General features: G+C 38.4%; 1 protein-coding gene across 1 annotated transcript in view; it reads right to left on the bottom strand.

The window, feature by feature from the left end:
• LOC145981347 (small subunit processome component 20 homolog) overlaps nucleotides 1–14644 on the bottom strand; it is a 161734-nt gene that overhangs the window by 57382 nt on the left and 89708 nt on the right. Inside the window, exons 18-20 of the mRNA XM_083114575.1 lie at nucleotides 12401–12677; nucleotides 6307–6504; nucleotides 1778–1911 (exon numbers count right to left, since the gene is read on the bottom strand). Of these exons, the coding sequence (XP_082970701.1) occupies nucleotides 1778–1911; nucleotides 6307–6504; nucleotides 12401–12677 (609 nt within the window). The remainder of the gene's footprint in view (nucleotides 1–1777; nucleotides 1912–6306; nucleotides 6505–12400; nucleotides 12678–14644) is intronic.

Genomic DNA, 14644 nt, shown 5'->3' on the forward strand with positions numbered 1-14644 from the left:
GAAATGTACCGTGACCGTCCTCAGCAATGAGATTGCAGATTGGAGAACTATAAATGTCCGAACAAACGGTACAACTTGTTAGTAGAAAATGTGGTTTAATTTGGAACTTCTGAAAGAGATGTTGAACAAAAAATTAAGAACTTGCGAAGTCATTTTGCAAGGGAATGTAAAAGGAAAAAGGACAAAATTTTAAATTCGGATGAATCCAAAATCTCCGAGGAGGTTTGATACGAGGGGCGATCAGGTTGCTCCGACCCTAGCATAGAAGGAATCACGTTATGATTGATTTTTTATTTTGTTATTGTTTAGTGATCCTTTATATGCTTTCATTCTGAATAGCAAGTCTGAGTAGCGTACAGTTTTCTTTTTACAGGGGTTTAACTGAGTGAAGTTGTGTCAATGTGCCAGAATGGAGAAAACTGAGGTGAGAGTGGTGATCAAATAATTTGTGAAGAAGAAGTGGACGGTATCCAAAATTCATGAGGACTTGGTGGATACACTAGGGGACACTGCTCCTTCATACAGTATGGTGAAGAGATGGTGTTGTGAGTATAATTGTGGGAGAGAGTCGTGTGAGGATGAACATGCAGGTGGAGCACCAAAAACTGTCATGACGACCGAAAACATTAACAAAGTCCACGATATCGTGCTGAAGGATCGTCGAGTCACTATCCGTCATGTTGCTGAGATGTGTGGCCTGTCATATGGCACTGTGCAAAACATAATTACCCAGGAATTGCAAATGAAAAAAATTGCTGCAAGATGGGTCCCTCGAAACCTCACCCCAGATCAGAAGCTCAGCCCAGTGCTCATCAGTCAAGAACTTCTTGACAAGTTTCGTGCTGATATAGACGATTTCCTTGCCCGATTTGTAACTATGGATGAAACATGGGTCCATAACTTCGACCCAGAAACAAAATCACAAAGCATGGAGTGGAAACACTCACATTCTCCACCAACGAAGAAGGTCAAGGTGCAAACGTCAGCCAAGAAGGTGATGGCCTCAATTTTCTGGGACTGCAAGGGTGTCCTTCTTGTGGACTATATACAAAGAGGTCAAACCATCACTGGCACATACTACAGTGACCTAATCAAAAAATTACGTGATTCCATCAAGAAAAAGAGGCGTGGGATGTTGACCCGTGGTGTGCTCCTTACCAGGACAATGCACCTGTCCACACCTCACGCATTGCGAGGGCAGCTATAGCAGATGCATCGTTCGAATTGTTGCCCCACTCACCCTATTCCCCAGATTTGGCCCCCAGTGATTTCTATTTGTTCAAACATTTGAAGAATGACATTCGTGGACAAAATATTTCTGATGATTCTGAGGTGATAAGGGCTGTGGACTCATGGTTGGAGGACAAGTCGGAAGATTTTTTTTTTGCAAGGTATCCAGGCGTTGGAGCACCGATGGGAAAAGTGAATTGGAGTTGCAGGGGAGTATGTTGAAAATAATAAAAAAATTGAAACCCTATTGCCGCTCTTTCTATGTTAGGGTCAGAGCAACCTGATCGCCCCTCGTAGCTCTAGCAATAACAATTACAGAAGCTGCTGCTAAAAGTTCATCATCTTCGTCACACGTTTTCACGGAGTATTTCACGTGTGCTGTGGGGACATCCATCAAGTTTGGCAAAGTTGATTGGCTTCGGCGCTTGGTCTTGCTGACAGGCATAGAGGGGATGTGCCTTTAGGAGACAAGATTGTGAGCTGAACAATCGAAGAGCTCAGCTATTCAGGTAGTTCAAATGTGTTGAGCGCAAACGAAAATACTTACTTCGTCAAAGCCTTTGTTCTTCTATGAATTTGCAGATGGCGTATATTTTCAAAAAAGTCAACCTCTGGATCAGTTTTGACTGCGAGTTTTGAAAGGTCTCGTAAAATAGGATGAAGATCAGCACATTCATACACCTGAAATAAAGAGGGAAAATTCAACACATGCACTATGTAGAGGAACCTTCATTTTCAAGGACATTTACGGCATCAAAGTAGAGCACATACCCAATTCCAAAATAGCTGATAAACTAAATAAACACAAACGGTACTTCCTCTCCCCAATTGATAACACAGGTGTACACAATGCAGAGTGCAAGTGCAAGGCACTTTACATCCGCAGGTCCATCAGATCTGTTAATGAAAGAATCCAACAGCACCTAACAGATGCGAAAAAACCCAACCCACTACTGGTCTTGCTAAACACATGAAATACAATAGCCATAAAATTCCAAAGGTACAAGTCAAACACACTGCCACATGCTCATAGACACCAAAATCAAGGAAACGCATGCCATAATGAACTTCCCGCACGAGCTAAACCCGATAGCGGACAGGCGCACCACACTTGGATTCCCCTACTACAACAGTTATCGCCTGGAAATAGCAGACGACACGGGTGCAGACGTACAGTTGTAGTTGGAGAACTACAAACAAAAGATGCACGCCAAGCAACAGTACAGCAAGTTCCAACACGGATGGTGGCAGTAGCCACTGAAATTAATTGAACGAAGAAGAAAAAACAGTTTCACGGATAAAGTGAGTACTAGTTTCTCCGTATTTATTTTAACCCCTTGCATCATAATTTTTAAAAATATTAATAATTTAATACCTTATTTCTACATCCTTCAGGTGTTTAAAATCGACATTTGAGGCTTATGTGTAGATCTGTCGGCCATTTTTGATTTGTCGCATGCGGTGATTTTACATTTTCCAGACGTTTATAAAAATAGCAACAACTTCTGTTGTATAATTACATATGAAAAGATCCAAAATTCATTTTCTTCAGAAAAAAATGCTCTTTCATCTCGTTCATTACTCTTTTTGCTCCCAGACTAGTCTCCATGCTATACTACAATAAATAAATAAATAAGTCTGACAATCGTTAAATATATGATGTGCCTGGGTCCTCCTTTTTTCAATAAACTCTCCAAATTTGAAGATTTTGAAAAATAAATCTTGACTCTCCGTGACCCCAAATAGAGGACAGAGGAAAAATCTTAACCCCTTAAGTGGGTGTTTCGATTTTATAAATTGAGTTACAAGTGGGTAACCCGAGCTCTGACTTCAGATCGGGTCATGTGAATTGTTCTCGGAAATTGTTGTGTACACTATGCAGAATCCGATGCGCAGTTGTTTTTGAGATATAGAGATAGAGATAGAGATAGATAGATAGAGAGAGAGAGAGAGGGAGAGAGAGAGATAGACAATGAGAGTGTGTGTGTAACTTAAACCTAAAAGGGAATTGAAACTACTGCACACACAATTTAAAGTAAATCGTATGTTGAATCTTAGACTCCAGTTCAGCGAGCCCCCAGTCTGCCACTGTTACAGAGGGCACATGACTCTGGACAACATTATAACATTACACGTCTTGTAAATGAGAGAAAGGTGAATGAACACACAAACATTCAAGCAAACTGTACAAAATGAAATGTATCTAAGTATGTTCTACTGTATATCCATTTAAAGAAAATAATTCCCCGCTACGGGAACATTGACTGGATCTGAAATGCACAAAAAGCTGCCAAATTCAAAGGGCTCCCTGCTTAAGGGGTTAAATTTGCACCACAGTGAGGCCTCTTCAGACTCAATATGATATTAAAACTTGGTGAAAGTGTTTTTTCGAATAAGAAATATATTGAAGATTACATTTATTCAAAATCAATCCGTTTACAATACTGAATAAAACACATGTGGAATTGGGAAGTGAAGAAATTGCAAGATAAAAGGTAGATATAAATAAATTTGCCAAGTAGACTTTTTAAAAATACATATTACATATGAAACTGTGTATTGAGCCAGCTGAATAGCTTGAAAATGCTTGGAGTGAAAATGTTCAAAGCAATGTTCTTGGATATTCATGGCGAATGGGAATCAACAAAATGAGAGCATTTTTTTTCTGAAGAAAATGAATTTTGGATCTTTTCATATGGAATTATACAACAGAAGTTGTTGCTATTTTTATCAACGTCTGAAAACTGTAGATTACCGCATGCGACAAATCAAAAATAGCTGACAGATCTATACGCAAACCTCGAATGTCGATTTTAAACACTTGAAAGATATAGAAATAAGTTATTAAAAGCCCAAAAGATTATGGAACATGGGGGACTTTCTTAAAAAATTCTCCTTGGTTACACACAAAAATTTTACCTGGTCGGATTGCACCTCCTGCAAATATAATAACCAAAGATTATATTGTACAATTTTCAGAAATTTTGAGATGGCTGTTTTATGAGACAATGCTTTCTGAAAAAAAGGTTAAAATGGATTTTTTACAATTTCTTACAAAGAATTTTCTACATAACTTTAGAATTTAGTGCAGAAATAGCACTGCAAATAGTTAGTCCATTTCCCATATTATGTTATCCCAGCAAAACTCATGTCCTGTTCTTCACTTTTCAAAAAAAAGAAAGAAAAATCGAACTTTGAAAAAAAATTCAAATTTCCGTATTTTGATTCTTAATTTTAGAGTTGAAGAAGGTTCCTTAATAATGTTTTGGAAGTGCTTTGAACAAGCTTTCAAATAAAGGAAACCTTAAGTCTCTACCATTTTTTGTTTTTGACTTATAGTGGTTTGAATATTGCATTATTTTCGTTGTATACATTTTTTTTATCAGATAGTGTCTTTCTTCATGAGCTTGTAACACTGTAAAAATCAACAGAAAATAAAAATATTTTATTTTTGGACATGCATCATGTGGTCCTTTAACATATATTTTTTTCAGCTGATTTTGAAATTCGAAGGTGACAAATTTATTACTTACCTGTATGATTTGAGATGAAATGACCCAGACATTGATGTTGCCTGGTTCCTCCTAGCATAGAGATGTCAATTCATTAAATTAAGCACACACAGGAGATGTACTACGTAGATTTTTCAGTGGAAAAATCTACAAAGTAAACATCCCCTGTGTGTGCCTAACCTAAAGAACTTTTTCTTAGTATTGGATAGTCGTTGAAATACAATATTGATGTTGTTTTGAAGCTCTTTGCAACTGTTCTTTTTTAAAAAAACATCATCATTGTCAATTCACGTCATGAAACCGATTTCACACAGATTTTTATTCAACGGAGTAAACATATACCAGGTGTGCCGGTTAATAATTCGTAATTGATCCAAAAGAAAACAAGTGTATCTGGGGAGAAAGGTAACAAATGCTTTATTCAAAGTATGCAAAATTGCTAGCTATACATTTTGCCCATCTGTCCGTCAAATTGTAGATGCCCTACCAGAAAAATCGTTCACATTTTGAGGTGATGCAGTCATCAAGCCATTGTTCGACATCTTCGTAATTGTTGAAGTGTTGCTGGGACAGTGAGAGAGACATCGACGAAAACAAGTGGTAATCCGAAGGGGCCAAGTCTGGTGCATATGGCGGGTGGGGCAAGAATTTCCAGCCAAGTGCAGAAATGGTGTGTCTGATGCCTTTCGCTGTGTGTGAAGAGGCGTTGTCGTGCTGCAAAATCACTTTTCCGTTTCTTGTCGCCAAATCTGGATCTTTCCCATGGCATGAAGACGATCAGATATGGTTTGGCGACCAACATGTAACTTCTCTGCCAGTTGTTGTTGTTGCCTTCGTCCAACAGTGCTTGCGATTCGGCATCTTGGAATTTTTTCGGCTGGCCTGGTCGATCTTTGTCTTTCAAGTCGAAATCACCATTTTCGAATCGTTGAAACCAACGCACACATGCGTGTTGCGTTAGGACATTGTCACTGTATGTTTCCACAAGGATACGATGGCTTTCACTCGCGTTTTTCTTTTGATTTAAGAAAAGCAGGACGTGCCGCACATGCTCCTTATTTGGTTTGAAGGTCGACATGTTTAACACACAAACCCAATATCACGATCACTCGCACTCGGTTGCACATCCACGGCATTTTGACAGGTACTGTACTGTCACTGAAGCAACAGTTGAGACTGTGCACCAACCCTTGCTTCCAGCGCCATCCAGAGACAAAATTAATTATTATTAACCGGCACACCTGATATGTTGAACATGGCAACACCACACAGTGACAGCCTGCAGTTTCCACGGTTCAACAGAGATCAATAAAGTTCATTTAAACCAATGAACCAATTTGACGCATGGTGTATCTTTATGAAAGAAATTAATTATATTTCAAATTTTAAAAAATAAAGAAAATCTTGTAGGTACAAATTCATTGTAGAATTAATTCTCTTGTAGTATACGGTCATTGTATCTTTAATCAAACTAAAATAAATGTCTGATGAAGGGTGCGTGTGTTCTCCTGAAACCGTGGACTACAAGAGAAATAAAAAATAATGATCAGGAATACTCACTCACCAAAGCACCTAATATTGAAATAAATTCATGTCTGATGCTTTCCGATTTGTCTCTCATTCCTTTTCTAACAAGCTGAAGGACTGTGCTGTTCAGGAACAGTCTTCTCTCTTCTGGAAACTTATTCAAACCTAGGCTGATAGCTGGGGCCAAGGTCCTGAAGCAGTAGGTAGCATTATCTAGGAGTGAATGATCCTTTTCCTACAAACAACAGAAAGAAAATCAACTACATACTTGTTGAAAATATACAAAAAATAAATGTATGGCACTTAATTTCAACCATGATTAATCTGGCAGGACGTACGAGGGGAGGCTGATAAGTATTGAGCCTTACCCAGAAAAAAAATAGCTAGGGGGATGAAATTTGCAGGGCGTACTGGTCAATTCTTCTATATGTGATGGTGCAAAAATCGACTTTCTATGATTTTAACTTCCCTTTCTTTTTCAGGTCCAAACTGAAAATGGCAGCACCACCGGGGAAGGCTCTCCAAAGGCGTCATCGTGTTGCATGACAATGCCTCGCCACACACTGCAGGTGAAACAATGGCGACACAGACCTCCTTAGGCTTTCAAGTGTTGCCCCATCCACCTATTTGCCTGACCTGGCTCCATCTGACTATCATCTGTTACCCCATCTGAAAAAAACGACTAAAGGGACAATGAATTGGGAGTATTCAGAAGGCAACTAATGCTGCAAATGAGTGGTTACACCAGCAGTCGGAAGAATTTTATTTGCAGGGACTTAAGAAGCTGCAGGACAGATGTCGCAAGTGCAAGTGACTTCCTGGGGGAATATGTAGAATAGTGTGGCAGTTATAGCTTCCTAGCTCCATTTCTTTTGAGTAAGGCTCAATACTTATCAGCCTCCCCACATATGCTCTCTGTTAGGAAGTAAGGTAAAAACAAAATACCCACAGAATCGAAACTGCTTCTTAAGTGTCAATTTTAATGTTTTCAGCATGTAAATTAGTAATAACTTCTTTGATTAATCTAGTTTTATTAATTCTCAAAATTTGCATTGAATCGCACAATTGATAAAAATGGGGAGGAATAAATAACATGTTGAAATACCAAACTGAAATCTATGAGCACACCTTGTGTAAAATTTATCCAGGCAGTGTTTCTACAGCGCTATGAGCGGAAGTATCAAACTAAGAGCTGATTAAAGGTTCCAGAAGGGTTCACTGGAAAGGGAATGAGGAGAATGGCCTCAGGTACTCACTGGAAATGATAAAAATATATTTGAGACAACAATGTTTTAATATACCAACTACAGAGCATTCTCTGACATTCGCTACGAGACTTGGCGGCAAGCGGCCTGGCATCAGCGCTTGTCTTTCCCGATGAACAGGTCCGCGACAGTCGCACGCTACAGTCTGTTTTTTTCACTCTCCCTGCCTTTGCTCTCTTTCCCTGTCTGTTGACGTTGCAGACTGACGTCAGTATAATCCTCCCTCGGAAGTTGTGTTGTGTCGTGTCCGTGTGTTGAAGATTGTGACTTAATATGGCACCACAAAAGTTTACATTATAACAAAGGATTTATCTTGACGAGTGTTACTTCGGAAAGAGGAATTATGAAGAAGTGCGACAATGTTTTGCAACGAAATTTCCTGGTGTTCCAGTTCCACATAGGACCACTATATCAAACCTCGTAAAAAAATTTAGAGTAACAAGGTCTGAATAAAAGTGGAAAGAAAAATGGTGAAATCTAAAAAATAAAGTATACAAAGACAATCCGCACACCATCTGTATTGTACGAGAAATCGGGAGAATTACAGTAGACGAACTTGCACGTGTAAATGCCAATTTCCTTGGGAGATGCCAGGAATATGTTGTAGCAGAGGGACATCATTTTCAACACCTTCTGTAGTCAAGGTTAGTACACAATATGAAAACTGTAATTTTAATAGCCGAGTCTAGCGACTGTCGCAGACCCCGTTCGCCGGGAAAGACAAGCACTGATGCAGGGCCGCTTGCTGCCGAGTCTTGTAGCAAATGTCAGGGAAGACATCTTTGTACATCTTTGATCTAAATCTGGCAAATTTGCAGATCACTTCCTTTTCCACAATCTCTTAATTCTATGAATTAAGAGAATTTACTTTTCCAGTGCCTGGTGAGGTTTTCCTATTCCCTTGTTTGAAATACACACATATATAAATTAGGGATGGGACAGATTAATCGGTCGGTATTCTATCGGTGTTGGCTGTAATAGGCATATCGGTTTGTCAGTAAAATGACCAATAATTTTACCAAGCCAATATACCTGCATATTTAGTACAATGTTCTTCTTTTTATGATATGGACATATAATTCTCCTTCTGTACTTTTTCTTTTTTAAGTAAATGTCTAAATGTGCAGCTTCTTTTGCATTGTTAAAGTTTGATTCATCTGCTAACATTCATTTATTAAGGTCAATAAACCATATGGAATTTTATATCGAATCAGTAGAATATCAGTTATAGGTATCGGCAGGCATCTGGGAAGAAGGATTCTCTGGTACTCTTCCATTTGGTTTATTATTTTTACTCTGTTAATTGTAATAATTACTCAAAATATTGTGAATGTTTGTAAATGATCATGCGTCAACATAGTTACACACATACAGGAAAACCTCGTTAATACGATATTGGTTAATACGAAGTACCCTTTAATCCGAAGTTCTTCCCATTCCCCAGCCGATAAGATAGGATTTATAATGTATTTCAGTACAGATAATTTTTAATAGGAAGTTGTTTACAAGACCCTTCGGCAAAACTGGTTTCGCTTAATTCGAAGTAGACACCTGCATAAGTCGACAAGAGAAGATCAAATGTGGAGAGAGCTTGGATGTTATTTTAACTTGACCTTGACATGTTTCCTTGTCCTAAGAGCTGCTGACAACTCAAGGGAAGCAGCACGAAATGCCTGCTGGACATTGACATTCTTTGTCAATTTGCATGGCAGGTCAAGCTCTTTCCCCACTCAATGCGCCACCTTGGAAATATTCACAAGTGCTAGATGAGAAATGCAGATAAGATCACAGGAATGTTCCAAAATACAAGATGTCTAGCTCTGAGCTCGAGATTCAGCAATTTTCTGTGAGCGAGCAACTTTTGGCCTGGTAGTCAACAACTTCCGGTAACCACTTTCATTAAAAGCGTGTTCTTTGTGCCCTGTAGAACTTCATAAAAAAAGTGAAACTGTTACAGATAATCAAAGCCACATAGGCCAACTGAAGATCGTCAACCCGCTTAATGCGTTGTCATCTAGGTTTCCCACAAAAGTTGACGTCGATCTTACGTATGTTGCAACTCGACAATTGCGTTATCTTTAAAATGTGGATGAATTCCCTTCTGCCACCTGCTGCTCTAACTTCCAGCCGGTCTCATTGTGCTTACGTTGCAGCTGGTGCCAGTGTTTAGTCTAACATCTGGAAAGCTGTCCCTTGCATCGGCAATGACTCATCCAGGGCGAAGGATAAGCTTCATTGTTTTGAATCTCGCAAAGCTGTTTTGATTTGACGATAACAAAACGAAATTCGATCTCCAGAAAGAAAAACAAGAGTTAAAACAATTTCATGATGCACATAAAGTTCGTATAATTGCCACTTTTTTCAGAGCTTTTTTCAGAACCATTAGCGTGCTGCTGTTTAAAAAAAATGCTCAATGTAGGAATACAAGAGGAAAAGTTTTGGGGGAGCGAGTGGTTGACCTCCAGAATACTCCTGAATCCTACAATAAATTGTCGATTAATGTGAAAATACGCAAGTTTCATAACGCTTGTTTTGAGTCCACTTTATGCTGATGAGCTAAGCGGGACTAAATATACAGTTTAAAGTGGGATCCAAACCAGAGTGATTATAGAGTGCGGCACTGTTTAATGTGTCCTAGGATACACATTCGGTTCAAACAGATCGCAAGTTATGTGTTTACTTCTTCAGAGTGGATTACAATGCAAGTTGAGGAAGAGTTTGGACTGATCCCTGCAAAGGGGGAGAGGGGTGGGGGGGGGGGCGAATATGAAGTTAACTGAAGCAAAGAAAATGTGACTTTTTTTACGATGTGTTTTAGACAGCCGACCCAGAACAAAATTTACAGCCCCGATTTTTTTTTTTTTTTTTTTGCCAGGGAAAGGTTGTGTTTTCTTTCGAGAGAATCTTCTCTTACCAGTTAATCCTGTAACGGTCAATGTTCTAGTGAACGCACATAAAATCCAATATTAATTCTGTCCGATTATCTCCCGTCTCTTGCTCGCGCCAGTGTGACTACTGTCAAGTTTCTTCTGAGTTTCACTTCTTGCAATAAACGAGATTGTTTAACTTTCCGTAGGTCTCCGTGCAAACGGGTTTCTTATGAACTAAAATTGTAAGAATTTCATGGAAGAGCAACGACTTTGCACAATTAAAAGAAAATGCTGTTTTTTAAAATACTTTTTGCCACAACATGCATCCCTTGCATAACTGGTTGTTTAGCTAGGCAGGATAAATGGTGTTAACCGTCTCCTTGGAATCTTTGTCCGCGTAAGCTCCGTGTTCTCATTTTGTGTAACATTTTTTACACTTTCTTTAAAACGTACAATATTATTATATAGCACATATAAAGCTTATTTTCTGAGCTACCACCAAGTATAAAACATCCGTTGTTGGGGGGGTAATTTATACTCTACTTTATTTACACCTGAAAAACAGGCGCCATCTTGAAAAGTTTGGATAACTCGAAGTCGTTTATTTCGAAGTTGACATTTTTTGGTCCCTTCAACTTCGTATTAACAAGGTTTTCCTGTATTTCTATTGTTACAATCAAATATCATTACTTTTATTCTCACCTGTAAAAAAGGAGCCAGTGTGGTGTGCCGTTGCATACCACCAGAAAAAAAAGTACTGGGTATCGGTAAATTTTATATCAGTGCTTTTATAGGTGTCGGCCAAACTTTCATATCGGCCCATCCCTAATATAAATATTCTTCGTTCACCTAACTGTTTTAAATTATGTGTGCAATCTGCAATTTACACATGTTTCTTAACACATTGGGGTCTCACGACGGGCATAGCCCGCAGTGCACTTAAAGTCAATGTGGACGAAAAATGGGCATAGCCCATCCTGCAGTATGCAATCGCTTTGCCGATTGAACTACGGGCTATGTTCATGTTCGTAGTTTGTCTCATGTGCGTGTTCCTTCAAGCATCTTGGTTGAAATTCCGACCGCTAGGTGACTCATGTGCTATTTTTATCTTTCACCTGCCACTGTTTGTTGTCGGGTTGATGTACATTGCATTATTTAGAATGGCGTCGTTAGATCCAGACCGCATAGCGGAAATTCTGCATTCCATTTGTTCATTAGGTAAGTGGTGAATGCGTATGTAATTTATAAGAAAGTAAACAGGGAAAATCACAATATGTCCCTGGAAGAGTTGATCATCCAAGTAGGGGAAGCGCTACTCATCAAAGCGGGCGAAGATATTCAAGGTCAAACATCAATGTCAACTAGAGCAGATAGGCTAACAGGCTGCCATTTTCCAAGGAAAATCCCCCTACAGAGAAAAAGTCAAGGCCCTGTAGGTCATGTAAAGTTTGTGGAGACAGGCACAAAAAAGAAACTGGCAAGTGGGCAAGAAAAGACACAACATTTTACTGCCCCAGCAGTGACGTTGCTCTCTGCATTCCTGAATATTTCGAACTTTTTCATACAAAAGCTAATCACCTGTAATTTGTAATTATTTTTTGTTATGTGCACATTAGAAGTATTCTTATGCAAGATTCAAAAGATGTATTGATAGTTTATGTAGTTTTTGCATTGTTAATTATAGAAATTTCCAGATTACGAACTTAAAATATCTCTATATTAACATTTGTTACAATGTTGTACTTTTTCTTTTTTCACAAAACATTGCTGAAAAAATATTCAAAAATGTCTGAAAAATAAAAGAAAATTTAACAAATTTTTGTTCATTGAAAAGAGGAAGTTTTGTAGATTTGAGAAATGTGTGGTAAATAAATACAAATTAAAAATATTTTTTCTATGATTTTTTGAAAAACAACCAAAAATCTAAGGCCTGAGGTAAAAATACTGTATTATGAGGCCAGACCTGAATGTGTTAAGAGGCAATTTTAATACTCACATTCTTAATAAAATAGAAGCAGTTGTAAACCGTCAACAAGCCAAAATCCACTTGTGTTGGATCTAATTTAAAAATTTCCTGAAGTTTATGAAATGCTTCCAAGCGAAGGTTGTAATCAGGTTCTTCAAAATGCTTTTTATCCCAGGAATTCAAGTCGGATATTACTCTTGCAATTTGTTCAAATTCTGTGCTGATGCCTCCTATTGTTTCCAATACATTACATAACGCATTTCGTGGATTACGGCCACTTATTGTTCCAAATAAGGGAGACATAACCCTGAAAGAGACAAGTTGTTATTATTTCATGAATTATACATTTATAACAATAAAATTACAATTAAAGCTATTTATAGTAGGGATGGTCCGATATGAAATTTTGGCCGATACCGATAAAGTAACAATATAAAATTTACCAATCCCGATAACCGACATTCTACTGATCCGATATAAAATTAGAAATGGTTCATGAAGAACATGAAAGGTTCATTAACATCCTTAATAAATGTGTGTTTCAAGGTGTCTGCAGTGTAAAAGAAATTGCATATTTAGACATTTACTTTTTTAGAAATTAGGGCATGGAGATTATCCATAAAAATTACAACAAACTGGCAGAATTTTGCACTAAATTATCAGATATTTATCGATATATCGGATCGGTAAAATAATCGGTAATTTTACCGATACACTGATATGCCTATATCGGCCGATACCGATAAGAGTACAGATTAATCGGTCCCATCCCTAATTTTTAACAATATTGAAAAATAAGTAAAATTATCAATAGAGATACGTATGCAGATGAACTTCAATTTTATGTTTATTATGAGACCATGATGTAAACTTAAATTGCAGGAAAATGTAAAATCGAGTAAAATTTTATAACATTTTGTAACTTTGAGACCATCAGTATTAAATGTATAATGTGCAAAGTAATCTACAGGTTATTTTTCAGTGGTTTCTATTTTATTTTATCTGTGATGTTTCGTGAACTAAGATATACATACGAGGGTCGTTCAAGTCAATCGGGGACTTTTTTTTAAAACAAATAGAAGAACAAATTTCAAAGTGTGGTAACTGGATTTATTTTTCCACATAACCTCCTGCTACAGTTATACACTTATCCCAAGGTTTAACTAACGCCTGGAAGGCTTCGGCATAGAAAGATTTATAATTACGGCGGAACCATCATTCTTCACTTCATCATACGTGTTGAAATGTTTTCCTCTAAGGAATTCCTTCAGGGGTCCAAACAGGTGAAAATCACTTGGCGCTAAGTCAGGACTATAGGGGGTGTGGTAATATCTCCCAGCCGATTTCCTGGAATGTTTGGAATGTGCGTTGAGCGGTATGCTGTCGTGCATTGTCTTGCAAAAAGAGAACACCCTTTGTGATGAAACCCGGACGTTTCTTCCATAAACTCTTATGCACATCACGCAGAACACTGCAGTAATACTCACTGTTGATAGTATAGTATTGACACTTGCAATTTCACGACAGGTTATGCGACGATTGTCCAGGATCAGCTGCTCCACGCGCTGAATGTTCCCAGGAATGACTGGCGTGGGCTGTGATCCACCACGACCGGGATCGTCAGTAATAAAGATACGGCCATCTTTGAAGCGCTTACACCATTCAAATGTCTTACTGGGACAGAGTGTCTCATCACCGTACTGAGCCTGAAGTCTTCTGTAAATTTCAGCAGGTTTTCTGTCCTCGTTCACTAAAAAACTTCATCACAACACGCTGTTCCATGTAGACGTCCACACTGTTGTCCGCCATCTTGAATAACGGTCTATGCAGAAGCGCGGGAAATAAGCGCCGCCTACCAGTAACAGCACACAGTTGCCAGTTCCTACTGCATACAAAACCTCCAGCCTAGGCATCTATTTAAACCTGGAAAAAAAACAAGTCCCCGATTGACTTGAACGCCACTCGTACAATAACACAACCTCAAATGGCTGGTCACTCTACACTGTGTGTCCTTATTTCCTCCTAGGTAAACTGGTTTTACTTGCACGTGTCATAGCTAGCTGTTTCTCCCCCTCCCCTTCCTCCTGTAACATTGAAGGTGGCTCAGGAAACTTAACCAACTTACTTTCCACATCCTTTTTTTTTTATCAGTTCCACCCATTTCATCCCAATTTCCCCTTTGTTTTTGTTCATTTTCTCTCCCCTCTTTATTCATATATGCTTCCTTTCTGCAACCCTTTCTCGAATGAAACGTCGCAGATAAAACAAAATAAA

The sequence above is a fragment of the Lepisma saccharinum genome, chromosome 29 (genome assembly GCF_977018435.1).
Source record: "Lepisma saccharinum chromosome 29, izLepSacc3.1, whole genome shotgun sequence".
In the NCBI taxonomy this organism is placed as follows: Eukaryota; Metazoa; Arthropoda; class Insecta; order Zygentoma; family Lepismatidae; genus Lepisma; species Lepisma saccharinum.